A 27603-nucleotide genomic window follows, 5' to 3' on the forward strand; every position below is an offset into this window, starting at 1 on the left:
CGTACCTTGTACGTTTATAGCAGAAGTATCATGTTGAGATGGGATCAAACATCATAAGAGATTCCCAAGAATTGAACGTTTGAACCTCCGGTTTCATCGAGCTTGAGACGACCAGTACTCCAATAAGCGCCGATCCCTCTTTGTCTCATACCACGATGATGCATCTCGCAGCTCCCCATCCTCGGTTCCTGGATCCTATCATTTCACCCTACTCTTTCCCTGGGCCAATGCGTCGGCGTGCGGCCCGCAAAGCGTCGAGACACGGATCCTGACCTCTTGCAGGCCGCGATGGCCCGTCTGGCCTCCTGGACTGTGTAATCCGGCCGTGGGCGCGGTCGGTTCCCTCGACGAACTCGGCGACCAACTCCGCATGATTTCTTGTCTACACGTAGTGTTACACCCGTGCCCATTAGCGCCTCTTCGCCATGAAGATCTACAAACTCGGTACTCGCACTGTCACCAGCCACAGGCAGGTGGTGCGTCATCTGGCTCCGAGCCTTGGTCCACGACAATCCTGCACCCAACCGAGCCCGCTTTGTTCGCGAATAGGCAGGTCTCACATGGCAAGACATAGATGGTCGTGGTGTGGAACGTTGAAGCCTAGCTTGCCTCGTTTCCCTATCTCCGGTCGCTTTTCTTCGCCGATCCCGACAACTTCCCTTCCGTCATCTCTCTTTCTCGTCTCGTCTCGTCAGCAAGTGTCTCGTTCCGTCTGAGCAGGAACTTCCATTGTGCAGATAAGGGCTCCCTATCACCTTGCACGACAAAGAAGCCTGGTCAGCAGGTTTTGACATTTCCAAATACATTCCAGCGCCCCGCCCGTGCAGCCATGCGCTGACGCCGATGACTGACTAGCCCCAAGCAAGCCCCGAGCTCTCTCCTCTATCTCTCTTCGACCGCCACCGCCATCACCACCATGCCTGCCACCACACTGCCATCCGTTCCACATTACATTTCCGGTCCTGTCACCCAGGAGGATTGTGAGTGCTTTCAGCTGTCGAGTGTCTCTCGCTTTGTTTCACTCACTTCAAGCTCGTCAGTGGACTGGGCGGAACTGCCCATCCTCGACATCTCCAAGGCCCACACGCCCGAGGGACTCGCGGAGCTCGCGCCTGTCGTGTGCGATGCGATGCGCACCCAGGGCTTCCTGTACGTCGTGAACCATGGACTCACGCAGGCGCAAGTAAGCGACATCGGCAATTCCCTAGATTGCCTCCGGACTGACTCGAGACAGAACGACAGGATATTCGACATCGCGGACGTCCCATTCTCTCAGGTCTCAGACCAAGAGAAGAAGAACCATGTAGTAAAGCCTCTGGAGACGGGGCTGTTCACCGGGTACAAGGAGCGTCAATATTTCGTGAGCGCCCAGCTGTTTTCTCGTTGGCACTTACGAGAGACTGACGATTTCTGTATACGAAGCATATTGACAACGGTGTCAGGGACCAGCTTGAGATGTTTCAAAGTGCGTTATCCTGGATATCGGGGAGGCCGACGCACGCACTGATATCATGTGCAGTGCAGTGTACAGTCACGGAGCGCGGGCAGGGATACCCGGCTGCAGTGCGCCCGCTCCTCCCAGAGATCCGTGCGTGGTCGGAGTACAATCACTTTAAGGTCGTACATCCTCTTCTCAGGTGAATGAATTGGCACCTCCCGTAAGCGGGGCGCCCATTAATGATTTGTAGACTGCTCGCATTGGGTATGGAGTTGCCCGAAGACACCTTCGTCAATATGCACCAGTTTGAGGGTCCCTCCGAGACATGGAGTACGTTCCCTTCCGCAAATCCCGGAAGTTGAATGGCTGACTTGAAACGCTGTGGGAAGTTCGATTCATGAAATAGTAAGTCGAGGGCGTCCCTGTGGTGACAGCATTCTCATCTGACCGTTGCAGCTTCCCTCGCACAGACGAAGACGAAGAAAAGAGCAAAAACGTCTGGCTCAAGGGACATACAGGCTAGTTTACAACACCTGATACCGGCGTCACGTCAAGCACTAATCAGTAGGCTTGCAGATCTAGGTTCCCTCACCATCCTCTGGAGCCAGCCTGTGAGCGGGCTCCAGGTACTCTTACCTGACGGGAAATGGCGCTGGGTAAAGCACATGGAGAACGCCCTTGTACGCGTGCACCACCGCGCTTCCCCACTCCCACTCACCAACCAATCGCTCCCCAGGTCGTCAACCTCGGCGACTCGCTCGAGATGCTCTCCGGCGGCTTCTACAAGGCCGCGATCCATCGCGTGGTCCAGCCGCCGCCCGACCAGCGCGGGCGCACCCGCCTCGGCGCGTTCTACTTCTCGCTCCCGGACGACCCCGTGCGCCTCGTCCCGCTCGCGCAGAGCCCGGTGTTCAGCCGCGCGGGCGTGGAGGTAAAGCGGCGATGTGCGGACGCGGACGCGCCGACGGCGGCGGCGTGGCGCGCGGCGCGGGTGATGGCTTACGGGCAGACTGTGCTCACGAAGCGCGAGGGGAACGTCGAAGAGGAGGTCGTGAACGGGGTCGTTGTAAAGCACTACAACTGAGTGACGAGCGAGCTGTATAATGCGAACCTGCAGAATGTAGTCGAGTAAATGTTCCGGGATCGTGAAACTGGACTAGAATGAAGTGGCTCGCACCCAAGAAGTGTGACCTTGGGCCGGCAGATTAATCGTGGACCGTTCCAGAGAGTTCGAGCTTGTACTCCCATCTCCATCTTTGTCTTGACCCGCATCGATGTCGCGAGATGCGGCGGCTGCGTCGATCTTTCATCATCGCCAGAGCCATCGTTGTCGCGTCTTGAAGTCCGCGCAGCGGATAGTCATTTTACCCCCGACGAAAGTGTCCAGGTTGCAATTGGTACGGGTTGTTCTAGAATGGTGTAACGGCATACTTCGTCGTCACGGTCGTCGTCGTGCTGGAGACAAAGAATGAAATCGGAATAACCACATACACGTCCATATTCATGTGTACTAGCTCAATCGGTGCGCCAACCTCAAAGGTAATCTCTGAACAAACGAACATGCACCGTCCCATCGTCCGAGCCCGACGCAAGCACCTGGCCGTCGGGCGTGAACACAACACTCGTCACCTTGTCGTTGTGCTCGTTCAGCGTCCGCACGTTCTGCCCGTTGTCCAGCCGCCATAGCTTCACCGTGTTGTCCGAGCTCGCTGAGGCGACGTGCAGCCCGTCGGGCGCGAACGCCGCCGCGTTCACCATGCTCGCGTGGCCCTCGAGCGAGCGCACGCACACGCCGCTGAACGAGTTGCACACCCTCGCCGTCCCGTCGCTCGACGCGCTCAACAGCTGCGCGCCGTCCGCGGAGAACGCGACGGACCACACCGGGCCCTGGTGCCCATGCATCCGCACGAGCTCCTGCCCGGGCGCGACGGACCACACCACCACCGTCCCGTCGTCGCTCGCCGTCGCGATCCGTGTGCTCGCGGGGTCGAACGCGGCCGTCCAGACCATGCCTTCGTGCCCGGACAGCCGGTGGCGCAGCTGCGCCCCCGACGCGGTGACCTCCCAGAGGTGGCAGCCGTTGTCCGCGCCGCCGGACGCGAGCCAGCGCCCGTCGGGGGAGAAGAAGACGAAGGCGACCATCGCGCCGTGCAGCGGCAGCTCTGCGGTCTGCGCGAGCGAGGCGGCGTCCCACAGGCGCACCGTCCCGTCGTCCGCCGCGGTCGCGAGGCGCTTGCCGTCGGGCGACCAGGCGACGGCGTGGACGTGCTCGGCCCCGCTCGCGAGGGCGCCGCGCTGCGCGCCCGTCGCGACGTCCCAGAGGACGACTTGGCCGTCGGCGCCGGCGGACGCGAGCGTGCGCCCGTCGGGGGAGAACGCGAGTTCGGCGATCGTGTCGGCGTGCGCCTCCCAGCTAAGCACGGCCATGCGATCCGCGACGGACCAGAGGATGATCGACGCGTCGTCGGAGCCACTTGCGATCCAGAGGTTGTCGGGCGAGGTCGCGAGCGCGGTGATGGTGCCGTTGTGGCCAGTTGCGACCGGGTCGCGGTCAAATGCGGGGAGTTTATCCTCGGGCCTTTCGGAAGGGAATGGATCTCCGCTATCATCACGTGCTGGTGGCTCGTTGAAATTTGTCTCTGCCGAAAAAGCGTATCAGGGACAGTGACGGAGAGTAAAAACCGAAAATGCGCACGCAGGGCAGGCAGCGTATCAACACGGGGTGGCTCGGCGACTGTAGGTACGGTCTCTGGCGACGTCGCTTGGTCTTCTGGGAACCGGATGTCAACAGAAAATGTCCCGAGCCCATTCTCATCCACATCGATGGGAGGCTTGGCTTGCAGCAAGGCGGCAGCAATGTCGTCCGGTATGCCTGTACTCTGCATCGGTGACGTCAATATGGGGTAAACTGTATGTACAGGATGAATGCACCTGGAATATTACGATGAGATCTCTGTCGCATGCAATGGCGACATCCGCCACCGAGTTCTATCCAGTCAGGTCAAGACCCAGGAGAAGAGGTAGTATTCGAAGAGCACACCTCCAGGATGTAGTCGAGCAGAGGCTCCACGGGATCGTAGTTCTGCAACGCGCATTAGCAGACAGTACAACATCGATGGAACGCGTACTTGCCGTTCTGCCCTGCCCAGGGGACTCTTCTATGTCGCTGTCACTTCCGCTAACAATCGACTGTCTCGGCGAGCTGGGCCTCATCTCGTCGTCGTCGTCTTCTCCTTCGACGATCTCATGAAAACCGGCCGCCGCCTCGATCCTTCGCATCCAGAACAGTCGCCGTCGCATCTTGTAGTAGTGCATGAACACCACTTGATCTGGAACCGGGTCTCCACCCGGCCTCAACACGGTCATGCCTGAGGAGTCAGAGTTCTGCGGACCGAAGTTGAAGTCGGGGTTGCGGAGCGACTCGTCGATGAAACGGATGGCGATCTCGGATCGCACAAAGGCGTCGATGTTGCAAAAGACATGGCCTTCCTTCTCGCGATAAGAGCTGTTCTGGAACGCAGCAACGGCCCATTTCGTCGTTGCGGTCGTGCCGGATACGAAGAAGAGGTCTGTTTCCTTCAGGTCCATGTCGTGCTTCGCGTTCGCGAGCTCCAGCCATCGATCGAAGTGCTTGCGCATGTAGGTGACCATTCGTCGCTTGGATTGAACGTGCGTTGTGATTGCGGGCGGCTGGAGGAGGAGCACCGCGCCGGTGTCGGACTTGCATACGAACTTGTATCCAGCGCCTGCCTCAGCAGGGAACACAGCACCACTGTAGTTTGTTTTTCTCAGTGATAGTCCCGCGCCGCGCAGAAACAATTGGAGTACCTACCTTCCAGCGCCCACGACCGCTTTGTGCTCTTGATCATGGATCGATTTGCTGTATAACAAGTGATTGTGTATGGTGGGGCGAGGTCCAAAGATCATCGACACGTCAAGTTTCTCGTGATCAGTTGGTACGTCGTTGCCGTCTTCATCGTCCAGAGCTGCGTTGAAGAGCTGCATATAGCGGCCCATGGTGGCTTCCCCTTCCCAAAGAACGGAGCCGTAGGTGATCGGCTTTCCTTTGTCAGGCTCGGGATCCCAGAGAGGGACGCCGAGGCCGAGCTTCATCATCTCCTTCCCATAGATATGCCAGCTCGGTGGGGGGTTGGACATATTCGTACGAGAGATATGGGAGAAAGGTGATGAAAGCGAGGAGAGAAGAAAGAGAGGCTCGCAGTGGGATGGGTACCTGCGAGGATGTCCACATATATGATGACCGAACCTTATACAACAGAAGGCTCACCCTCTGCACGAGGCATAGATGCCGAAGCACCCATACTTATAGCGGTGTACGCCCGCCGGTGCGAGGCAGTGCTGGCGGCAGGGTTGGATCCCTGCAGAAGCCTGTGCTCGGAATGGCTAGCAAGGGTAGCATGCACGCACCTTAACAGTTTAGCTCAAGACTCCTTTTCCTGGATATTCGGGGGTGTCTTCAAGTATCTCTTCGTCTCTCTCCATATGACCATTGCCCCCCCCCCCTTCCGCAAATTATAGCTTGTAGAATTTTGATGCGGAACCCGTTGCCGAGAGTATATGCGCATACGGAATTTCGGGCAAGTGAGGATGCAGATTGCGTAGAGCAGGGATGCGTGGATGTCTCGCAAGGAGAGTTGTCCCGATGAGCCTCGGACGGTTAGAGTGAGCGCGCTGACGTCAGAGTCGTTCCCACGGATACTGAGTAAGTACATGGGAATACTACGGCCTACTGCAGGTTCTACTGCGCCGTCATCCTTCCTACCTCCTTTTCTGCCGTCCTCGATGGACCTTCCTGAGCCGCAGCGCGTCGACAAGGGCAAGGGCAGGGCCGTCGCAGCCTCGGAGACAACCCCTCTTCTGGCGTCGGGCTCGGTTTCCTCGTCTCGCAATCCCTCTGTCGAGCCTCCACACGCGGCACGTCGACGGCTGTACTCGCGCCTTCTTTCCGTCTTTCTCGTCACTTTGTCCTTCTGCATCTTCTTGTTTGCCGTTCTCGCCATCATCGCCTACTCATGGCGCTCAAGAGCATCCGACACGCACCCTGAAGAGATCATCAAGCGAGCTCTCGTCGTTCGCGGGCCAGACAGGGTCGAAGTTTTGAATGCGACCAGCGAAGACGGCGTGTGGCTCATGGTCCACGGAAGGATGGGCGTCGACGCTGGGGGCGCCATGGGCTTCAAAGCCGACGACGACGACACCGTCGGCCGGGATTGGTGGAAGTGTATCGGTCGTTGGGGTATCCGCACTCTCGACCGGGTTACTGTTACTCTATCCCCCATCCAGGTCGCTTCTAGAGCACATCCCAACATCACACTTGTCACTATATCTGCACCTCCCCTTGAAGTGATACTCACAGCCAACCCACCCCAAGATATCTCGTGGTTGACGCCTGTCCACATCCCAGTGCGCATACAGCCGACTCCAGACACCGATGCCATCGTCCATTTCCTCAAGGATAGCTGGAGAACCGGGTTTATGAGTTTGCAGGGGCTTGTGGCCCATGCAAAGGTGCGCGGTGGTGGACTGCACGACCATGGGTGGCGAAGCCAGTTGGTGTTCGAGCATGCGGATGTCCGGCCCATCGTCAACATGAAAGGTGCGCAAACCAGTGTCTGGGACATGACTATATGCGTAATCCCGCGCTCGACAGTGCCTTCTCTTCCTGGACTCCCGAAGCCCGGAAAGAATAACCCTTTCCCCGAGTTCCGTGAGCTCGTCACGCTCAAGGGCTTCGAGATCGCATCGGTGGACGGGACGATTATTCTCGAAGCCAATGCCACTGCTATCAACCCCCTCCCCATGGATTTGATGTTCGAGGCTCCCGCTCTGCCTTTTATGATTTCTCTTCCCTCTTCCACGCCCAGCACTCCAAGTGTCACCGTAGCCGCGGTCCACTCCCTCCCATTCACCCTCACCCGCCCGAACATCACCTTCTCCATCGCGGGCGGCGTTGTCCCCCTGCCGCGCAACTCCTCCGGTGCGCTCTCCCAGTTTGTCAGTGACTACATCCAAGGCCGGGACGCCGACATCCAAATCACCTCCCCGCTCGCCCCCGGACTCGTCGTCAACACCACCTTCCCTGCCCCTCACCCTCGCCCGCAAATTTTGCGCAACGTCACTCTCAAGGACATGAAGATTCGCCCCGTGGGCACAGCCATGTACGCGAGCGGCGTCGTCCACGCCCTCGTCGTCCTGCCGCATGGTATCAACGTGGGCGTCAACGCCAGCCGAGTCTTCCCGGACGTGCTCGTGTATGACGGGGCAGTCTCCGAGCCCACCGAAGGCGACCCTGACGGAGACCGCGACGAAGAGTTGCTATCCGACCCGCCACCGACCCGCCCTCTTCCAGACCCGCTCCCGCCGCGCGCCTTTGCGCATATAGTCCCCGAAGACTGGCTTCCAGCCAACTGCGAGCCTATCGGCAGGGTCCCGAACGCGGGCTCTGCGGTCGCTGTCACGGCCAAGATCGAAGATGTGCCGCTGAAGGTGCTCCCTGGGCGCGAGCGGGAGTTCAGCGACTTCGTGGGCAAGGTATGCGTGCCCTCTTTACATGTTTTTTCCGGCGCTGACGTTTCCTCAGGTCATTTTCGGCACCCAGGGCGCTTTGGCAGGCGTGCAGGGTGTCGCCGCCGTAGCCGTGCGCGTCGACGGCCTCCCGTTCGCGAACGGCAACGACGGCGAGATGGAGCTGTCGGGGCTGCCGTTCCAGGGCAGCGTGCGGATAGGGAAGAAGAGCGGCCTCGGGCACTTCTGATCCCGAATCCCTGCTATAGATTGTGTGTACCACCTTGGATCGTGTCGTCGGACTCACAACAGTGTACTATTGTATCATATACAGCCTCTATCGCTATCGCGCAATGCATGCACATATTTGCTCCACGTTTGTGCGTATCCCACAAGTAGTCAAATAGTACAAGTAGAACAATGGACGAGCGCAAAATGAGTTTAGTACGGTCAGTTGTAGTGCTTCACGACGACGCCATTGATGACCTCCTCTTCGACCCCAGCATCCCGCTTCACCAGCTCCGTCTGCCCATACGCGCTCGTGCGCCCCCGCCTCCACGCCTCCATCGTCGGCGCCTGCTCGTTCTCAAACCGTTTCGCGACCCCCACCCGCTCGAGCGCCGCGCTGCCCCGCACCGGCTCCAGGCGCACCCCATCGTCGCACATCGCGAAGTAAAATGCGCCGACGCGCACGCGGTCCGCCTGGTCCGCCGGCGGGCGCACGACGCGGTGGATCGTCGCCCTGTAGAAGCCGCCGGAGAGGAACTCGAGGGCGTCCCCGGCGTTGACGACGAGCGCGCCGGGCACGTGGCGCACCCACTTCCAGCGTCCGTCCGGGGTCTGGATCTGGAGCGCGGAGACGGGCTGGGACCAGAGCACGGTGAGGGTGCCGAAGTCGGTGTGGCCCTTGAGGTAGACGTTCGCGGTCGCGGCGTCGTCGGCGGCGCTGCGCGGGTAGTACTTCATGAAGCGCACTGGGCCGGCCCGGGGCGTCAGCGAAGGGGAGAGGAGGCGTGTGGGAAGGCACCGGTACCGTATGTTTCTCCGGGTGCGTCGAAGCCGTGGATTTTGACAAAGGTGTCTTCAGGGAGCTCCATTCCGAGCGCGAGCAGCCTTGTGCAGGTGAGCCTCGATGTGCGTGGTGTCTGATGGCTGCTCACCTGAGTACGGGGTGGAGGACCTCGTAGTGGTTGAACTCGGCGAACGCACGGAGTTCAGGGATGAGCGGCTGCAGTGCCTTCGGGTGCTTCTGCAGGCCCTCCGCCAACGACCTGTGCACTGAACGCCGTCGGCTCGCCAAGTCACCGTACATGCACAAAGGAGAAAGCACGTACTGTTGTAGTGCTCGAGCTGGTCGCGCACCCCGTTGGCAATGTGCTGCATAGCTCTCCCGGTGAGTTCGTCTACCCAACGAGCTGGTCGTGGTCGTGCTCACCCAGTACTCGCGCAGCTTGTACCCCCTATACGACCCGGTCGCCTTGATGTCCCCCACGAAGCCACGCTTTTCCTCCTCTGGCACCTGCGCGAACGGGACGTCGGCGATGTCGAAGATCCGCTCGTTCTACGCCCGCACTCCTCAGTCATTCCTGGACCAATATAGTTGAAACATCAGGGCGCACCTGGGCGGGGGAGCAGCCGTGTCCGACGACGTAGAAAAAGCCGAACGTGCGCATCGCGTCGCGCGCGACCGTCGCGAGTGCCGCTCGCTCTTCAGGGGTGCGCGTCTGCGACAGCTCGACAACAGGGAGGTCGGCCCATTCCACTGGAGCGAGGAGATCAGATGAGCGCCTCGGTGTGTATGAAGATGCGTACGGTTTTCGGTGGTAGGAGGGCCAGGATCGAAGCGCGGGATCGAGGGCAGGGTCGATGTGGGCATGTCGCGCGCGCTCAGGAAGAGAAGATGGGGACGATGCTGCGTTGATGAGCTGGCAGCTTCAAATAGTCCCGCGCGGCAGAGCACGTCATGGCGCGAAGACATTGCGCGCCAGCTAGCTTCTCCAAGAAGTGCGCCATTCTGAGGGAGCTGCACATGTGGGCCCTGGTCTAAGTATCCGCGTGATAGAGCTCGTGAGAGCCGTTCAGCAGGAGGCTCGGCTCCCTTCTATCGAGGGGCGGTGGTAAAAGACAGGTGTACGCTGGAATTGACGTGGTGCTGGGAACGTCGCATGGGTGCTCCTGACCGAGACATCTTATCTTATCTTTACAGACAGGGTTGCAGATAAACCAGAACGCCCCGAAGCCAAGCTCAGTTGTAGTGCCTCACCACGAGCCCGTCCAGCACCTCCTCCTCGATGCCCCCCTCGCGCTTCGTCAGCACCGTCTGCCCGTACGCGCGCGTCCGCGCCTGCCGCCACGCCGCCATCGTCGGCGCGTCCGCGTCCGCACACCGCCGCTTCACCTCCACGCCCGGCCGGCGCAGCACGGGGCTGTCGACGAGCGGGACGAGCTTGACGGCGTCGTCGGTGAGCGCGAAGTAGAACGTCCCGAGGCGCTCACGGCCGTGCTGGTCCACGGGGGGCTGCACGACGCGGTGGATCGTCGCCTTGTAGAAGCCGCCGGAGAGCATCTCGAGCGCGTCGCCGACGTTCACGACCTGGCGAGAGAGAAAGGGGAGGAAAAGGGGGGAGGTTAGCGGTGCCAAGGGGTGGGGTCATGGGCGTACGAGGGCGTTGTCCATGTGCTTCACGTAGCGCCATTTCCCGTCGGGCGAGAGGATCTGCAGCGCGGTGACGGGCTGGCTCCAGAGAATCGTGATGGAGCCGTAGTCTGTAGATCAATTGTGAGCCCATGTGCACGGTGCGGCCGCGGGGAAGCCCCAGCTTCTCACCGGTGTGGCCTTTGAGCCAGACGTTCTTGGACTTGACCTCATCGTCTTCGCAGCGTGGATAACTGAGACGACATGTTTGTGAACAGCCACGTACGCAGGAAGTGTGATGCTCACTACTTCATGAAGCGCGCTAGCAATGATCGGAACGGAGTACGTGAGCAGGGCGAAACGCAAGACAGGCACGACCAACGGAGAGGACATACCCCATGTCTGCCCAGGTGCATCGAACCTGTGCATGTCCACAAACGTGTCTTCGGGAAGCTCCATCCCACGAGCGAGCAGCCTACGAGACATCGTCACAACGTCGGAGAAGGTGCGGTGACGTTGACACGTACTGTAAAATGGGGTGGAGGATCTTGTAGTGGTTGTGCTCGCAAAAGGCGCGAATCTCCGGAAGGAGAGGGAGAAGCGCCTTCGGGTACTCCTGGCGGTCGTCGATCGCGCGGTGCACTGAGCATGACATCCGTCAGCGCCCGTCGTATGTGTCGACAACGACAGACGTACTATTGAAGTGTTCGATTTGGTCCCTGACACCGTTGTCGATGTGCTGAGAAGGAAGAGTCATCATTGACATTAAGGCCACAGTGGAGAACGGCTCCGTAGGTGCGCACCCAGTACTCGCGGAGCTTGTAGCCTCTGTATAGGCCTGTCTCTTTGATGTTGCCGACGAGCTGCTTCTTCTCGTCCTCAGACACCTGAGAGAATGGGACGTCTGCGATGTCGAAGATCCTATCGTTCTGCGGCATGTTAGTGCGATGCAGTAGAGCAAAAAGGACGAAGGGGACACCTGAGCTTGAGAGATTCCGTGATTGACGATGTACACGAAGCCGTGGGTGTGCATGGCGTCCCGTGCGACAGGCGCGAGCTCCGCGCGGCCTTCCGGGGTGCTAGCTGTAGAGAGGTCGAGTATGGGAAGATCCGCCCATTGAACTGAAGAAGAAAGATTGAGAATCAAGGGCGAGTGTATACAAATTGGGACCGCTCACGAGCTTCTTGGGTGGGTGAAGCTGGAATGTAGCGGGGGACTGCTGGGATTGTCGTCGCAGGCATGGTGGCAGGTGAGCACAGGGAGTTGGGGAGCTATCTCCCCAAGCTGTGCGCTGTTTATAAGTGCACAGAGCCTATTCGTACTTCTCTTCTGTTTCCACAGAAGTGGGAGGACCTGGGAAACGGTGCTATTGATACATGTCATTGCTTGCCCGATGACCAGAGAGTCCGTGTCCTGGAAGCTGAGAATGAGCTCATAGTCTGTCACGAGGCACTTACGGAAGCGAGATGAACCCGCACATGTCTTCGTAATTTCCGTGCCAGTGTTGGTGGAAGTTGGGAAGGACGAAGGAGAGGCTCGAAAGCTAGTACTAACTTTAAGTAGTGCGTTACCAGGCGCTAGCTAGTACTTGCATTTCGACCAAAAGTTCATGTCACCCGTCACGGAGGGTCATGAACATTTCGCCACGGAAGGTCACGGGCGCTTTATGGGCGCTCGTCGCGTTTTTGGTGGAGGGAGAGGGCTGTGAACAGGATGAACTTTAGTGTCCGCGGAGGGCCATGAACTTTTGGTCGAAATGCAACAGTACTATGATCATAAGTAAGCGAACCAGAGCGACTGGCGGAGCGCTTCGAAACCACACGATCGGCAAGTCCCGGAGCCTCTTTCTTGTTTTTTTCCTTCAAGCATTCATGAGTGTCCCGCGCACTAAGTGCATGGACGGGTGCGGCAGTTTGTGACTGGGCTCCTGTCGCATCTCACTCCAGATGTCGTGCTCACAGCCTTGGAGAGTCGCGCCAGCGATGTTGGGCGCCATTGGGCCCGATCATATCGTGGCTCGCTCTCTCTCCGCCGACGTCATAGGCTGCACACGCCCCCACCTTATGGCACTCCCCGCTCACCCTGCGGATTCGACGCACTTCTCCTTCTCCCACATGCCCTTCTTGGCCAGCCTGTCCACCAAATACCTCGCGCGACGACTGCCACCCACCTTCCAGCACTGGAGGCAACAAGGCACCCCGTCAGCCGCGACCGTATGTATGCGCATCAGGTTGGGCACACGACCGCTGGTGACCTCCGCTCAAGAAGTAGAGAATACCAACGTCCAACACTCGACGTTTGTCGCAGAAGCATCCAAGAGCAGGCGCTGGAAGGAGGGCGACCGTAGCAATGTTTCTCCTGGTAACAACGTCGAGGTGAACGGAGAGGATGTCGACTCGTTGACGGAGGGCAAAGGTGAGTGTCCATTTTATCCCCGCGAAGTCCACACATGGTCTGAAAACACCCAGGGAAGCTCTCCCCAACCGCATCGCATCTCTTCAAGCTCATCCTGCCTCTTGGTGACACCCGCCATCCGCAGGACAAGCCTCCGTCCTCCTTCAAGTCTCCCCCACCCACCGTCTTCCTCCTCCACCCCTCCCAGCCGCTCTCGCACGTCGGGCGACTCGTCATCGCCTCCCTCGCGCCCGTCGCCTCCTCCGTCTCCTTCCGCAGCCGTACCCCGCGCGGCCGCGACATCCAGTGGTCCGACTCGACCGACGTCGCCGACTTCATCCGCTACGCCTCGCGCGAGCGCGAATTCACCGTCTGCATCTCCTCCTCGCCCCTCCCGCCCGCCGTCGCCCCGGACCCCGCCTCCCCGTCCGACGCGGCCGCGGACACGCTTATCCCGGTCGAGGTCCCCTCGTTCGCCGACCGGACGCGCTTCCTCCGCCGCCGCCTCGCGCGCATCGAGCACTCGCTCGCGCGCCTCGAGTCCCTCAAGCGCGAGTGCGACCACGCGGCGCGGCGCGGCGCGCGGCGCATGGCCGTCGGCGGCTTCGGCGTGCTCCTCGTCTACTGGGGCGCCGTCGCCCGGCTCACCTTCTGGGACTACGGCTGGGACGTGATGGAGCCGATCACGTACCTCTCCGGGCTCTCGATCGTCGTGCTCTCGTACTTGTGGTGCGTGCTCGTTTCCGCCCCGCGTCCCGCGTTGCCTTCGCCTTCTCTGCCTCCGGGCGGCTGATTCGCGCTCCGGATCAGGTTCCTGTACCGCGGGCGCGACATGTCGTACGAGTCGCTCCTGCACCAGTCTGTCTCCGCGCGGCGCGAGGCCCTGTACAAGGCGCGGGGGCTGGACGTCGACCGGTGGATGGACCTCGTGAGCGAGTCGAAGGCTGTCAGGAGGGAAATCAGCAAGATCGGTGAGGACTACGATGAGCGGCGCTTTGGAGGCGAGGAAGATGGCAAGGTCGAGGCGGCGGCGACAGAGGAGGACACGAGGACGAGAGAGGTTGACGAGGAGAGTCTGGGGAGTGCACTGATTATGACTAAGGACAAGCAAGGTCGATGAACCTCGGCAGCTCACCTGTACAGGCTTTACAAAAGCTGATCAACCTTGAGCCCATACAGTCATCGCATTAATGGGGTAGTGGTAACCTGGGTCGTTGCCATCGACCCGCCGGGGGTTCGATTCCCCCTTAATGCAGTCTCGATGTATTGACATTTTTGCTCCCAGAAAGCGAGAATTGAACCCTAACCTTTGTCGAAAGGCGCCACGTGCGGTCAAGCCCGGCTGGTCTCTGGTCGCCCTCTCACGACGGGCAACGGCCCAGCTTAGGAGCCCGAAAAGGCGTAGAAAAAGCCTGTCAAAGGTGTCTTTTCTGCAGCCTTTTGTGCGCGTGTGAAAAAGGCACTAAAATGGGCAATTTCTCCGTGTGATTTACGGGGGGCCGAAAACGATCGATAAAGAGACCTTTGGTACCCGTTCCAATAACGCGCGTTACTTATCATTCGTACTCACTTGTTTGTTACTCACATACTATACACGTTCTATTGCCTTTACAATGAATTCTATTGTCTTTGTTCTGAGCACAATATTCTGTCGTGCCAAAACATTCGCCCAAAACGTCACCTTTCAGGATACTCCACGACACACACAAACTTGACATAAAAGTTCGCCTTTCCCACCCTTTTTCTCCCCTGGAAAAATACCTGCCGGAAATGACACCTTTGACAGGCTTTTTCTACGCCTTTTCGGGCTCCGAAGCTGAGCCGTTGCCCGTCGTGTCTTGCTCTCTCTTGCCTACCATGTCGGACACGGACTGCAAGTGCGGGGTGCGGCTCAAGCATCGGCTCTCGACAATCTGTCGACAAGCGACCGCCCTCCGCGGCGCGACCCTGCACCGGCTCTGTGCGGGGGCGCCTTCGCTTCGGGGATTACCACACCAAGCTCTCTGCCGTCCATATAATTGACAGCCCTCTTGCCTGCGCTCGCTCCAGAGCTGCCCCCGCTCCTCCCCCGGCCCACCCCACGCTCTCTTCCGCCTCTCCGCCTCCGCTTAGCACCATGCCCGACTGGAACTCACCCGCAGAACTCGCGGTCGATGCTGGTATGTTTCGTCTGCCTTCTCCGGCCGCAGAGCGCGTCCTGACCTCTACTCGCGTTCCAGCCGCGTTCCTCAAGTTCATCCACGCGATGGCCGGACTCTACTTGTTCGCTCGCGCCAACTGTTTGCTGCTGGACGTGTTCTCACTCGCTGCCTTCACAGCTGGGAGTGGGTCACCACGCTCGACTACGAGTGGGCCTTCATCACGCGCCAGAAGCGCTTCCACTACCCGGCGGTCAGTTCTCCCTGTCCGTGCTCCGCGTCCGTTCCCCGCTCACGTCCGCCACAGGTGTTCTACTTCCTCAACCGGTACAGCCTGCTCTTCACCATGATTGGTCTGTGAGTGACGGTCGCATGCTCCGCCGCGTCCTTCCGCTCACCGTGTTCTGCCGCAGTTTGATCGCGGAGGACAGCACGTCGTGCGTAGTGTCCACCCCGCTCCAGACGCGCTCCCCATGCTGACCGTCGCGCAGAGAGATCAACTGCCAGGCGCTCTACACCTTCAACCAGATCACCGGCCAGGCCGCCTCTGGGCTCGCGAGCATCAACCTCTCGATCCGCACGTACGTCCCCTCCGCCTCGCGCGCTCCCCGCTCCCCGCTCTGCGCTGACCACCTCCCCGCCCTCCCGCAGCATCGCGCTCTGGCAGAACGACAAGCGGGTCGTGATCCCGATCGTGATCATCATCCTCGGCCACTGGTCGCTCATCCTCCAGGGCGTCACCGTGACCGCGACGTGGCAGGACGGGGTGGGGTGCGTCGTGGGCGGCGTGAACAACACGATCCTCGCGGCGACGTTCATCTACTCGATGTGCTTCGACCTCGTCATCCTCTCCGTCAGCATGTACAAGCTCGTGGTCTCCGCGCGCACCGGCCGCTCGCAGCTCATGTCGCTCCTCTTCCAGGACGGGCTGATGTACTTCTTCATCGCGTGCGTCTCCCCTTTCGTCTTTCCTCGTGTCGCGATGGTGCTCGTGTGGGGAGAAACCGAAGGGTACTGACACGGCTCGGACGCGCGCAGCTTCCTGTCGAACATGCTCGCCGTCGTCTTCATCCTCCTCAACCTGAACGCGATCCTGAGCGTCATCTTCAACATCCCCGCCGCGATCTTCTCCACGATCGTCGCCTGCCGCGCCGTCCGCCGGCTCAACAACTTCGCGACCAAGGGCCCCGAGATCTTGTGCGTCTCTCCCTACCTCTCTCTCTCACCCGCGTCCTGACCGCACCCCGCGCAGCTCGAGCACCGGCCACAGCTTCCGCGCGGCCCCGACCGCAGGCAACGTCGTCGCGCCGACCAAGAGCGACCTGCACCACGGCGTTCACGTGCAGATGCAGACGTTCACCGTCGCCGACGACCACGTCTCGGACACGGACGTGCACGAGCTCGAGCGCAAGGGCCGCGGCGTGCCCGACGTCGAGGCCGGCGACGGCAGCCCGAGCGTCGAGTACAAGGTCCCGTACGGCGCGAGCGCGCTCTAGTCCCGGATCACACAGACCTTCCCGCCTGGAGCAGAAAAGAACGTGAAAACTTAGAAGTTACGATACCACCCCCCATCGTCCGATACCGCCCGCGCGCTGCGCCGCGCCGCCGTGCAGAAAAAATAACAACCAAGTGCGTCGCCCATGTCCCCCGTCGCGCCCCGCGGCCGAGGTCGCTCACGGCCGCTTTGCCGCATCCGCCGTTCCCTTTCACCGTCGACGCCCGCCGCCCGCCTTTGCCGCCCGCGCGTCATCTCCGCCCGCGCCACGCGTCGCTCCGTCTCGCGCGCTCGGCTCGCCGCACGCGCCTTCCCGAATCCCCGGTCCGCCGCGCGCAGACTATGCAGCCGCCGCATCCCGCCCCGCCGCCCCGTCCCCACCTACGCCTTCCCCGCCCCACGCTCGCTCGCCCACGCCGTCGCTCCTTCACTTCCTGCACATTCGTTTTCCGCCCCCCGGACAGGCACCCCCGGACGTTCTCTTGCATAGCATTTCAGTAGACGTTGCCACATCTAGGATATACCCCCGCCTCGGCTAATACCACGCGCGCGGCGCATCTCGACTCGGACGTCTGCTCGCGTGCGCGTGCGTGCGTCCGCCGGTCGATCGGGCTTCTCGAGCTTCTCAAGCTCTCAAGTTTACCCTTCAAGAGTTTAGCTCCGGGCGGGATGCGCGCGCGACAGGCCACAGCCAGGGACCAGAGGCCACGCCCCCCGGACAGCTGGCAGTGGCTGTCTCGCTTCGATTCAGCCCCAAGCCTCCCCTCGCTACCGCCCGACGTGCCTCCGCGATGTCGGGGTCGCGTCGCTCGACGCGACGGCGGGCGTGGCGGGCGCGCGAGGCGGAGGCCGTGTCCAGCCGCTCTCCCGCCGGCTCGTCGTGACAGGAATACATTTGCGTTCGCAAGCGCCTTCCGTCACCGAGGCGAGCGCCCCGGGGGCGTACGCACGAACCTCCGGTGATCAGACCGCCGGCGCGCGAGTAATTAAATACTTACATGGTCGGCCTCACTGGCGCTGCGGTGCCAATTTCAAAGCTTCAACGTTCAACGTTCATGCTGCTTACAGGACGCGCGCGCGGGGCGGATGGCGAGACGGTCGCCGCCGCCGCATGACCCACGTCGCGCCGCGCCGCGACGAACTTACGCAACGCTCCACTAGATATACTTCTTAGTACTTCCGGGGAACGCCTGTCCTGTGTCGTCGCGGCCACGACGGCCTCGGTGACGCCGCCGCTCGGGCGGATCAAAACTCGTGCACGCTTGCAGAGACGTAGGTGACGGTCCGTGGCGCGCAAACGAGCAAGCCCAGGCGCAAATGGAGTCCGACGACGCGCTCCGCCGACGCAAGTCGCGCAGGCCCAGCACTCGAACTAGTACTTAGAAATATGGAAGCGCGCGGGCTGCGGCGCAGTCCCGACGCCGTCGCGCGCGTTCGCTACGGCCACACGCAAGTCGGAGGACTCGTGCATAGGCGACGGCCCGTCTCACGGAAGTGCGCCTACACTCTCTTCTCTTCTCTTCCTCGCCTCTCGACGCTCACCCGAGCACGCACGCGCGCCCACAGCTTTTTTTTTTTTGGCTTTTTCACTGCGCTCTTCTTCGTGCCCGAGACGAAGGTGCTCTCGCTTGAGGAGCTCGACCAGGTGTTCGGCGATGCGCGCTCGGCCACAACTTCCGCATGCGCGTGCTGCGCCCGTCCCGCCGACGTGCGAGCACGAGCCCTAGGAGGCGGAGGGCAGGAAGACGTACGCGCCTGCGGACGTCGTCGCGGCGTGAGTTGACGAGAGCATGCACGCGGATAGTATGGATTCATGCGGTGGTGCGGTGTTTGTTTGTATGCTGGAGTCGACGTCGTTTCGAAAGCGGGGACATTCCTCGTGTCGCCTAGTTTGCGCGCGCACGTTCGAGCCTTGTATTGCTATGCACGAAGTTGAGCGTTGAACGTTGGGTCTCGAGCTCTCCAATACCAGTACAGTGTGCAAGGTGAAGAAGACGAACAGCTCTGCTCGATGACGCCACAGCCACAGATAGAGGACACACACGCATCAGTTCAACGACGATATACAACATGACGGTACTCGTACAAACACAGCTTCTTTCAAACACACTTCAGGACACTTCTGCGCTAACGTTCCTACGTCTACTTGTCCTCGTGGTGCTCAATAAACGCACGGAAAGGGCCGGGCTGCGCCGCCAGCGTCCTCCGAGACGCCAGGCTGCGGGCGACGGGGCGGCCATAGAGCTTGGGGAAGTGGCTGTTGCCCTCGTAGGGCCATTTCGGGTCGTCGAAAAACGGAGGAGGGTCGCCGCGGTGACGGCGGTCGTGGGGATCGTAATGATGCAGCCAGTCGGGGTCGTACGACCCGCTGGAGCCACCGCCCGTGGGGAGCGTGTCGGAGCCCGAGCCGGAGCCCGAGCCGGAGTCTGTCTTTTCGGAGGAGTCCGTCTTGTCGGGTACCGGTAGTTTGCCTTCGACCTCGTCGAGCATCCTGGACGAGGCGGTACGTCAGTATCGTGCTCGACGACGGAAGGAGAGTACTCACTGGTTGAAGAGGGACACAATGAACGACACGATGTCGGACAGGTCGAGCACCCCATCGAAGGTGCCGGGATTGCCCATGAGGACGTACTTGACGTGCACCGTGAACGGCTTCTTCGCCCCACCCCCCGCGCCCACGATCGCGCGCAGCGATCCCGAGAGCTCGATCCGCTGGATGTCGACGAGCTCCAGCATCTGGTCGACGAGCCACTGCCCGACCTTGAGCGCGATGTCTTCGACGGACTCCGCCAAGTCGAGCGCCTTCTGCAGCCCCTTGAGCGCCGTCGTTGCCGCCGTCTTGGCCGCGTCCAGCCCCTTCTGCGCGGCCTCGAAGGTCACGAACTCGAAACACTCCTCGACGGTGTCGATCGCCTTGCGCGCGGCCTCGAACGCGGCCCGGTTCGCTTCCTCGTACAGCTTGAGCGCGTCGCGCGCGCCCTGCAGCACGACGTACTTGCCGCCGTACCGCACGGCTTCGAGGGTGTCCTTGGCGACGTCCAGTGCTCCCTCCGAGATCTTGTCCGCAGTGGTAACGCCTGCCTCGGCAGCGTCGATGAGGCCCTTCGCGGTCTCGCGCGCACCTTGGAGGGCGAGCTCGGCTGCGCCGATCGCGCCCTCCGCGGCGACGTAGCCAGCGCCCTTGACGACGGCTTTGGCGACCTCGAGCGCGGTCCAGGCGATGCCCCTCGCTGCCTCGAGCCCAGCAAGTTCGACGTAGTACGCGGCGACGGCGGCGTGCGCAGGGATGTCCCACCACGGCCGGCCGTTGCACCAATCGATGTGGCCCTGGCATGTGTCGATGTCGCTTTGAATGCCGTCGACCTTCCTCTGGGCGTTCTCAATGTCGCGCACGGCATATCCTTTGCACAAATCGTCAGCTCTGAGCCCACGCGTCGCGGAGGACAGCGAGTCGTGGAACACGCACCGAAGTTGCGGTTCAAGAAGTCTTTGGCATCATTGAGGCTGTCGATCGCGCTGTTGATCCCAGCCGATGCCTCGTTCTTGGCACTTTCGAGAGCGGCGTTGGCTTCGCGCATGGCCGCAGCGCGATCGTTGTTCGCCTTCTGAACGGCGTTCTCAGCCTCCGTCATTGCCTTTGCAACCAACTAAGGTCAGCGTACTCGGTGGTGAGAAGAACGAGGAGCAGACGCACGTTATCATAGTCGGTCTGGGCATAGCCGATCTTGCGCTGTAGGTCATCAATTGCGCTGAGGTAGTCGTCGATAATCTTCTGAGCACCGTCCACAATTTCATGGTACTTGCGGTTCCAGGCCTCTTGGGCCTTGCGAAGGACTTCTTTGGCCGCATCCTGAGAGCAGAGTGCAAGTTAAAACACAGAAGAGACGTTCGGGGAGATAGATAGACACACAATGTTCTTGTTGACGACTTCTTCCTCGTCCTGCAGAGCCTTCTTCGCGGATTCGAAACCTTCCTCGGCCGTGCTGCGGAATATCTCAAACTGGGCGTCGACCTGTCCGCGCACATACACCAAGATGTCCTGCTGCATAAGCGCATAGAAGGTGAAGTCCGCGTTCTCGAGTGACTGGTACGATGATAGATCGCCCTCTAGTCGTGCCTGGAGGTTGAACAGGAACAGGTCCGTGAACTTCACGAGCTGAAGGGAGTCGCATCAGCACGCTGTCATCCAGCACGGAGAGATGCACGCACCAGGTAGAACTGGAGCATGGGCTTCGGCAAGATGCCAACCTCGGCATGCAGAGCGACGCTGGCGTCGAGGAATGAAACCACGCCGTCGACGAGGATGTGTTGCTCCTTCGGACCGACGTTCACCTTGATGACCGCACGCGGGCCGTTAGTGCCGTGGACGGAGAGCGGACCGAGTACAAAGTTGTCGACTCCGCCCTGGACGAGGACCTGGGTGTTGTCGACGACGCATGCGGCGTCGACGTGCTTTCCAAAGAGCACCATCGCTGCCTTGAACGAGAAGCCTTGAGGGTACACGATCGTACCGATCATCGTTCCGAAGGGGCAGACGTAGAGCGAGATGTCCTGGAAGTCCACCAGGTTAGGCGGCTGCGGGATGTCGAGTCCGGTGATCACGTTCGCGAACGACACGATGTCGTCGAGATCGAGCCTCTTCACTTCGCCCATGAGTAGTTCCTCTGCAAAGTTGTGAGTTTAGGAATACCGCGCAGGATTCGGTGGTAGGGTACATACGCGTAGGATCCTCGGACACTTGCATCGCTACTTGCGCTGAGACCTTGCCGATTGCCATGCCGCCTGCAACACCAAATTTGCTAGAGACAGCCGAGTGAGTGGTGGTACAGCGGGGGAAGAGCACTAATCGCTCACCTGATAGTACCGGTCGCCACGAACTGAGCGAATATGATGCCTATGGACAGCGCGACATCGGGCCCGATGGCCACGTCCTTGCCCAATCCGAGCGGATTCTTCCAGTTGCCGTGCATCTGCGCCGTCGCAGACGCCCCGACGAGGTTGATGTCCAGAACGAGCGAGAACTTGAGCTTGTCGCCATCCGGCGGGGTTGGGATGTTGATCCCCGCAGAAAGCTCCAGCGTCGGTTGGCTCCCGCCAAAGAGGATCCGCAGCGCGAAGGGGTCCGTTGTGATCCCGTTCCCGAAGTTCACGATCGATTCCGTCGGCATGAGGACCTCGAGCTCGAAGCCCGTCTGCCTCGACCACCCGGCGCTGAGCACGAGACCAGACGTCGGCGCGCTCGAGCGCATGAGCGAGTCGAGCTCCTTGATGGGAGACAGCACCGCGCAGACCTGTACGCCCTTGTGGATCCGGTAGCCCGTGGTGACAACACCGGAGACAAGCGGGTCGTCCTGGGAGGCGGCGACGAAGACGACCTTGGTGAGAGCGAGGTCGAGGAAAGTGTCGCGCAGCGCGGGGACGACCTTGGAGATTGCGAGGATCTGGGTGTCCGTGGTAAGGGACGCGAACGCAGTCCATTGCATGCTCTTGTCCGCGCCGCGATAGAGGTGAACGAGGGCGTCTATGGTCAGAGACGCGATGGAAATCTCTCCGCCGAGCATGACGCCTGAGTCCTCCATGCCCTTGCGTAGATCGATCTCGATGTACGCCTTCTTCAGCTCAACCTCGCCGAATGAGATCCCGTCGGTGCTCGTGATGTCTCCGCGGATCATCGCACCCCGCGAATTGATGGACAGCACCGCGTTGGCGGACACATGGCCTTCGATCTCGACGTCGGTGAGGGCGATCAGGAGGCCGGTGCCAGATGCCACCGTCACTGTCGCAGAGCCGACCTTGAAGTCGATGTCAGGAAGGTCGAGCGACTCCCCGGTGAGCGACTCGAAGATGTCGCTGATGGTGATGATGTCGAAGTTGGACACCGTAGCGCTGAGGGAGAAGTGGCCGCCCGCGGCGTAGGAGCCGTTGAAGACTGCAGTAGTGACGCCGTACTGGAAGACCGCGGAGACGTCGAAGGAGAACGTCTTCATGGGAGCCTTGGCCACGAGATCCGCCTCGAACGACACCTCCGACAGCTGCCCTCAGATATGTCAACAAACGAGCGTTGACGAAGCAGAGTAGAGCGTACCTTCAAGCCAGTGATACCAAAGGGGGAGTCCCAGGTGTCGGCCTTGAGGGTCGCGGCAAGGCGCAGCACTGGTCCGATCTTCTGCATCTGGTAGTCGAGCTCGAGCGGCACAAGGGCACCCGGGATCTTGAGCGCGAACGACCCAAACACGCCGAAGCCGTACTCCATGCTCGTCTTCGGCTTCACACCCCCAGGGATGACACGGCGGACGCCCAAGAGCTGCACGCCGACCGACGTCAGCGTCAACCCATCGCAGATCTTGACCACCATCCCCGGGATGGAGCCGTCGAGCGTGAAGCTGTGGACCCCGAGGCTGTTGTTCCAATTGTGGTTGAGCCCCAGCCCGGCGTGGAGATGAACACTGGGATCCTGCACCCCGAGCATGGTATGGAGGACGTCGTACAGCAGCCCGGCATCCGCGTTGATGGGGAAGTCGACGTCGACATGCCAGCCGGGCGCCTTCGTCGGGTCGAACGCGATGTCTTGGCGCATGAACGTAGCGTCCCGGAAGGTGAGTGCATCGAACGGCGTGCCTTTGAGGACATCGAGGACAGACGAGAGCTTGAAATCGCCGGGTACGATCGCCATCTCGTACAGCGGGTTTGCGACCTTGGAGTCGTGGGGGACGGGTCCGTGCCAACTGTAAAACTTGGCGGTGAGGTCGGAGATGCCGAAGAGGGCGATGTCACCCTCGAGCGTGAATCCATTAGGAGGGGGATCCGCGCCGACGACAAGGAGGGGGAGGGTATGCAGTGTGTCGACGCTGGCAGACGCGCAAGCGACCTCCAGCCGAGCGGACGAGGAATATGATGCGGATGAGCCTTCGTGTAAAACGATCTTAGGAGAGTATATCATGACGCCATTGAGGGTGACCAGATCAGGTACGAAGGGCTTGTTCCAGTCCGCGTGCGCTTCTGAATCGGCAGAGGTGGCAATGGTGGCAAGGGAGAGCCCAGGCAAGGCGAATCCATGAGCGCCCGATGCTCGAAGCGAAGGAGATCCCCCCGGCGTGACGTTCGCCAGCCCGGCAGCATACTGGGCAACGCGCCGTGAAGAAGGCGCCTGTCCTGAGACGCGAAGGGGAATGGATGACGAGTTCGCAGCGCGGCGAGCCGGAAGGTCCAAAGATGAGGTACGGTGGTCGGAAAGCGACAGAGCCTGGTTGAGGTATGCACTGATGTAGAGATCACGTGTGGTGTCGAGCTTCTGTTCGACTTGTGGAGCGACCATAGAGATCGTCACCGCCGCTGCCTTCTTGGGGGGCGGTCCAGGAACGGGGGCCGGTGTGGGTGCAGGCGCTGGTCCAGCGACTAAGCCGAACCTTTCTAGAACAATGTTGAGGACGACGTCGTCGAGCTTCGCTTCATACAGCAGTGGCCTGTACCGATTGAACGGGTCGAAATCAACGCGTGCGTTCATCGTGAGGTTGATGTGCTGTTGTTTCAAGGATCAGTCCTATTACGCATGAACTGTCGACAACGGGTCTCACCTGGGGATTGAGATCGATATTGAATGCGTAGGTGAGCTGCATGGAAAGCCACCACATAGTCCCGGGATTGTTGTTCCATTCGTCTTGGAACCAGTCGGGGATGGCGTTTTCGACAACGCTCCCGTCGGCCTGGAGATGGCGCACGTTCCCAGCAAGAACGTTTTCGGTGACGAGGAGGCCGCTCGAGGCAGTAGGGCAGTGGTCGATGAGCTTCGTGATCGCGTCCTCGGCACGGATCATGTGGGTGTTGCACTCCTTCGTCCCGAAAACCAAATTGGATTTGTTCTGCGATGAGAACGGGTTGATGGCATCCCCGAGGCCGCCAAAACGGAATGCGCTCCGATGAAGCCACTGAGGGCGACGTCAGTGACGCATAGACAAAAACATCCGAAATACGTACCTCGGCGGTGCCTTTCATGTCGCGTCCTGGACCGCCCCAAAGCATTCCGGCAAGCTAGCATCGAGTGAGCAAGCGCGACGATGGTGTAAGAGAGGGACCTACGACTGTCGCGGAGACGCCATCCATCACCTGATTTTGGCCCGGCGCATGCTTCCGGCGGTTCTCCGCCGCCTTGATCTTCTTGGCAGTCACCGTCGTCGAGGTCTCCACGCCTTCATCAGTGCCAGGCGTAGGGTTCGGGTTGTGGAACAGCTGGGCGATGTTGGTGGCCGCAGCGCGGTTGGCAGGCCACGGCCGGTCGAGAGGATCCACGTCTTTCTCCGCGCATAGCGCCGCGTAGGTCGCAGAAGACGTCCAGGTCTCGTAGAGACCGAGGAACGAGGACCCAACAAGGCAAAGCGAGGCGTCCTGATCGGCGGCTGCGTACGACATCACGCGGGGGCGCGGAATGGGGAACTCGTCCACCGCGGTCTGGAGCTCGGCGAGCGAAAGGTAGTCTTCGGTTTTGGTGGTGGAGACGACGAACTCGGAGAGGGGGATAGATGAGGGAAGTGTCAGGAAACGGCCCATGACGGGGTTGTGCGAGACGGGCAGGGTCGCGACTTCGGCGGAGTCGATGATCTTCTCCCATAGGCGCTTCTGGTTGTACGACCACTTCGTGAGTGTCATACCCCGGCTGACGCGGTGCATGAACGAGGTCGGGGAGGCGAACCAGCCGCCGCTGGCCTTCCAGACGTGGAAGAAGTCGGTAGCATCGCCCCCGGGATTGTCGATGGCCTTCACTGCCTTCTCGAAGTCGGCCTCCAGGGTGGCGTCCTTGAGGCGAGTGTCGAAGTCGGAAGTACGGATGTAGAAATCCGGGTAGAACTTGCCAATGTAGAGGTAGTCGTGAGTCTTGTCTCTGCTGTCATCGTCGAAAATCCCCTATGCAGCACGATCAGACAATGTAGAAATAAGACCGTGCGGGGACATACCTGGTAAACAGTGACTTGCGTTGCACCAACAAGGTGAGTTTTGCCGCTTTCGTGCGGAAGGAAGTATTGATAGTCGATTTTGTCGCCCATGGTGGCTGCGAAGCGGTGACCTCTGGGCTGTCGTTCGACCGCGAGAGGAGAGACATGGATTTGATCTCGCGGAGCGGCTTATAAGCTAGGGATATCCCTCTCGCTCAAGGATTGACATTGCAGGGAAGGAGGCCATGGGGGAACCTCGAGGGAGAGCATATGACCTGGTTGGACAGCTGAATGACAGGCGGAAATTGGCGAAGATGCTAGCGATAAACGGCAGTACGCACGACGGTCTCAGTCTCGGGCTCGAGCTCTGCGTAGAACATGCTTCTTGCACAGCGACTGTGAGAAGAAGCAACATGATGTTTTATGTCCGCATGAAGAAATTTATGCAAACACTCACGAGCATGAAATAACAGCTTCACACAGTAGCTTCAAACAACTTTGATTAGACCCGGAGCGTTGCGTTGCGTTTGCAGGAAAGAAGCGAGATGGACAGACGATAACGGCAGATGACACGAGGCAGAGATTTTTCCCATCTCTCGCCTTTCGGGCCGCATATATTCAGATGTCGGTTCCCCGTCGCAGGGCGATGTGTAGCACTCACATAATATCCAATGCCTGGCGACCAGTTTTCCTACATCTTCTTTGGATTCTTGACCTCACTTTCGAATACTACCACTTCGGAGCGTGTCGCATGAAATTGACGATTTCCGGAGGAAATGAGGATGCGCATGATGAGCGGAAGACAAGGCAACAAGTGCCCGCGCGCGCGGCTGGTCGAGAGACGCGTTGTCACGCCGTTGTTGTCACATGTCATCCCTCACGGATGTGACAGCCGGCGCCAGCCCACATATAATGGCACCCACAGCCTTTTTCTTTCCTACGTACAAAGCGTCTCGGTCGTTCCGTCAAGCACCGGCCGCGAAGAGGCATACTAGCAGTACGTATTTAAATTTTGGGGTCGTGCCGACACGTGTGCGCGGTGACTGCGCCGTTCGCGTCACGGTGAATCGAGCCTGTTCTGGCTGCCATGGTCTCGCTGTGTGTCAGGATCGCCGCACCGTCTGTGCTTGCGCTGATTCTGACGTTCTTCACACGGCCAATCATATCGGGGACATCGTTGTAAGTGTGATCTGTGGTGTTTCCGAATTGGCTAACATCGCCACTGCCGTGCTCGCTGTGTTCAAGCGTCGCAAGAATCACCTAGAAGTACCCCAATAGTTTGAAAAAGCCTATCAGTACGCTGGATCGCTCCTCGGGTGTGTGTACATGCACGGTGACTATTTTTAAACAACAATATAGCGTGGTGCCCCACTTACACATAGGAATTTCGCAGAGGGGTCGTCCATCACACGGATGGATGCCGACAACCAGCACGACAGAGACAAGGAGTGACACTGAATTGAACCAGTAACCAAAGCCACGATGTATACCCCCGCCTCGGATAAGGTGCATCGACTCGGACGTGGTCGCGATCGGGGGCCCTGGCGTGCGCGTGCGTCGTCCCATCGATTGAGCTTCTCGAGTTCGCCTGAGGATTCAAGACAGATCTAGCCCCAAGCGGAGGGGTGGGGGCGAGAGGCAACTTTCGCGACAGTGCACGCCCCGGACCCCGAAATCCAGCGTCCAATTGCAAGAGACTGAGAAGCCACGGGCACCGGGCACCTGCTCCGCGGCGGCCACGCTTCGAATCAGCCCCAGTGCTTCGGCCCTCTCGCGACCATTCGAGGTGCCTCCGCGATGTTGGGGGGACGCTGTTTGACGCGGCGGGCACACAACGCGGAGGCGATGGGCGATTTCCCGGATCGTCGCGCCTGGAATATTCAAGCACATACGTACACACGCGGCTTCTGTCGGGACTCACGCGGGCTGATGAAGAGACGCCTGCTGTCGCCGCGGCGCGACGACTTACTTACTATGTACGCGGATCAAAAGCCTTGCTACGCTTGCGGGCAGCGGAGGCAAGTAGGTATACATATATGTCCGTGGCGCG

The 27603-nt window shown here is 60.2% G+C and overlaps 8 protein-coding genes and 1 non-coding gene across 9 annotated transcripts; 5 read left to right on the forward strand and 4 right to left on the reverse strand.

Annotated features, from left to right (window-relative positions):
* Positions 1-916: 916 nt before the first annotated feature.
* On the forward strand, positions 917-2522 carry BXZ73DRAFT_89594 (Clavaminate synthase-like protein; the record flags this gene model as incomplete). Its single annotated transcript, XM_048025341.1, has 8 exons — positions 917-980; positions 1041-1360; positions 1423-1465; positions 1532-1637; positions 1689-1772; positions 1895-1960; positions 2004-2118; positions 2175-2522. The coding sequence occupies 8 exons, from the start codon at positions 917-919 to the stop codon at positions 2520-2522; spliced, it is 1146 nt and encodes a 381-aa protein (XP_047878649.1).
* Positions 2523-2971: 449 nt separating this feature from the next.
* BXZ73DRAFT_100725 (WD40 repeat-like protein) lies at positions 2972-5596 on the reverse strand (the record flags this gene model as incomplete). Its single annotated transcript, XM_048014663.1, has 6 exons — positions 2972-4077; positions 4134-4317; positions 4370-4426; positions 4479-4520; positions 4622-5210; positions 5271-5596. The coding sequence occupies 6 exons, from the start codon at positions 5594-5596 to the stop codon at positions 2972-2974; spliced, it is 2304 nt and encodes a 767-aa protein (XP_047878650.1).
* Positions 5597-6241: 645 nt separating this feature from the next.
* Positions 6242-8213, forward strand: BXZ73DRAFT_89597 (uncharacterized protein; the record flags this gene model as incomplete). Its single annotated transcript, XM_048025342.1, has 3 exons — positions 6242-7055; positions 7110-7990; positions 8040-8213. The coding sequence occupies 3 exons, from the start codon at positions 6242-6244 to the stop codon at positions 8211-8213; spliced, it is 1869 nt and encodes a 622-aa protein (XP_047878651.1).
* A 200-nt stretch (positions 8214-8413) lies between these two features.
* Positions 8414-9839, reverse strand: BXZ73DRAFT_100727 (Clavaminate synthase-like protein; the record flags this gene model as incomplete). Its single annotated transcript, XM_048014664.1, has 7 exons — positions 8414-8937; positions 8997-9076; positions 9124-9241; positions 9298-9340; positions 9399-9524; positions 9583-9725; positions 9776-9839. The coding sequence occupies 7 exons, from the start codon at positions 9837-9839 to the stop codon at positions 8414-8416; spliced, it is 1098 nt and encodes a 365-aa protein (XP_047878652.1).
* Positions 9840-10208: 369 nt separating this feature from the next.
* Positions 10209-11840, reverse strand: BXZ73DRAFT_100728 (Clavaminate synthase-like protein; the record flags this gene model as incomplete). The annotated part of the gene is made up of 10 exons (XM_048014665.1): positions 10209-10556; positions 10626-10729; positions 10791-10852; positions 10905-10920; positions 10994-11073; positions 11126-11240; positions 11295-11337; positions 11402-11527; positions 11578-11720; positions 11777-11840. The coding sequence occupies 10 exons, from the start codon at positions 11838-11840 to the stop codon at positions 10209-10211; spliced, it is 1101 nt and encodes a 366-aa protein (XP_047878653.1).
* A 978-nt stretch (positions 11841-12818) lies between these two features.
* On the forward strand, positions 12819-14113 carry BXZ73DRAFT_45800 (uncharacterized protein; the record flags this gene model as incomplete). The annotated part of the gene is made up of 3 exons (XM_048019573.1): positions 12819-13014; positions 13068-13722; positions 13804-14113. 3 exons carry the CDS (start codon positions 12819-12821, stop codon positions 14111-14113), a joined length of 1161 nt encoding a protein of 386 aa, XP_047878654.1.
* Positions 14114-14177: 64 nt separating this feature from the next.
* Positions 14178-14248, forward strand: BXZ73DRAFT_t91. Its single transcript has one exon. It is a non-coding gene; the product is annotated as a tRNA-Gly (tRNA).
* An 861-nt stretch (positions 14249-15109) lies between these two features.
* BXZ73DRAFT_45839 (uncharacterized protein) lies at positions 15110-16627 on the forward strand (the record flags this gene model as incomplete). Its single annotated transcript, XM_048019584.1, has 9 exons — positions 15110-15152; positions 15213-15255; positions 15312-15384; positions 15439-15488; positions 15545-15568; positions 15623-15712; positions 15783-16079; positions 16170-16328; positions 16384-16627. The coding sequence occupies 9 exons, from the start codon at positions 15110-15112 to the stop codon at positions 16625-16627; spliced, it is 1023 nt and encodes a 340-aa protein (XP_047878655.1).
* Positions 16628-18768: 2141 nt separating this feature from the next.
* On the reverse strand, positions 18769-25664 carry BXZ73DRAFT_100731 (uncharacterized protein; the record flags this gene model as incomplete). The annotated part of the gene is made up of 13 exons (XM_048014666.1): positions 18769-19117; positions 19172-20027; positions 20093-20261; positions 20321-20476; positions 20537-20782; positions 20836-21290; positions 21346-21425; positions 21481-22658; positions 22712-24145; positions 24201-24551; positions 24601-24654; positions 24703-25524; positions 25575-25664. 13 exons carry the CDS (start codon positions 25662-25664, stop codon positions 18769-18771), a joined length of 6240 nt encoding a protein of 2079 aa, XP_047878656.1.
* Positions 25665-27603: the final 1939 nt, after the last annotated feature.

This window comes from Epithele typhae (genome assembly GCF_022376455.1).
Source record: "Epithele typhae strain CBS 203.58 chromosome Unknown BXZ73scaffold_19, whole genome shotgun sequence".
NCBI classification, from domain to species: Eukaryota; Fungi; Basidiomycota; class Agaricomycetes; order Polyporales; family Epitheliaceae; genus Epithele; species Epithele typhae.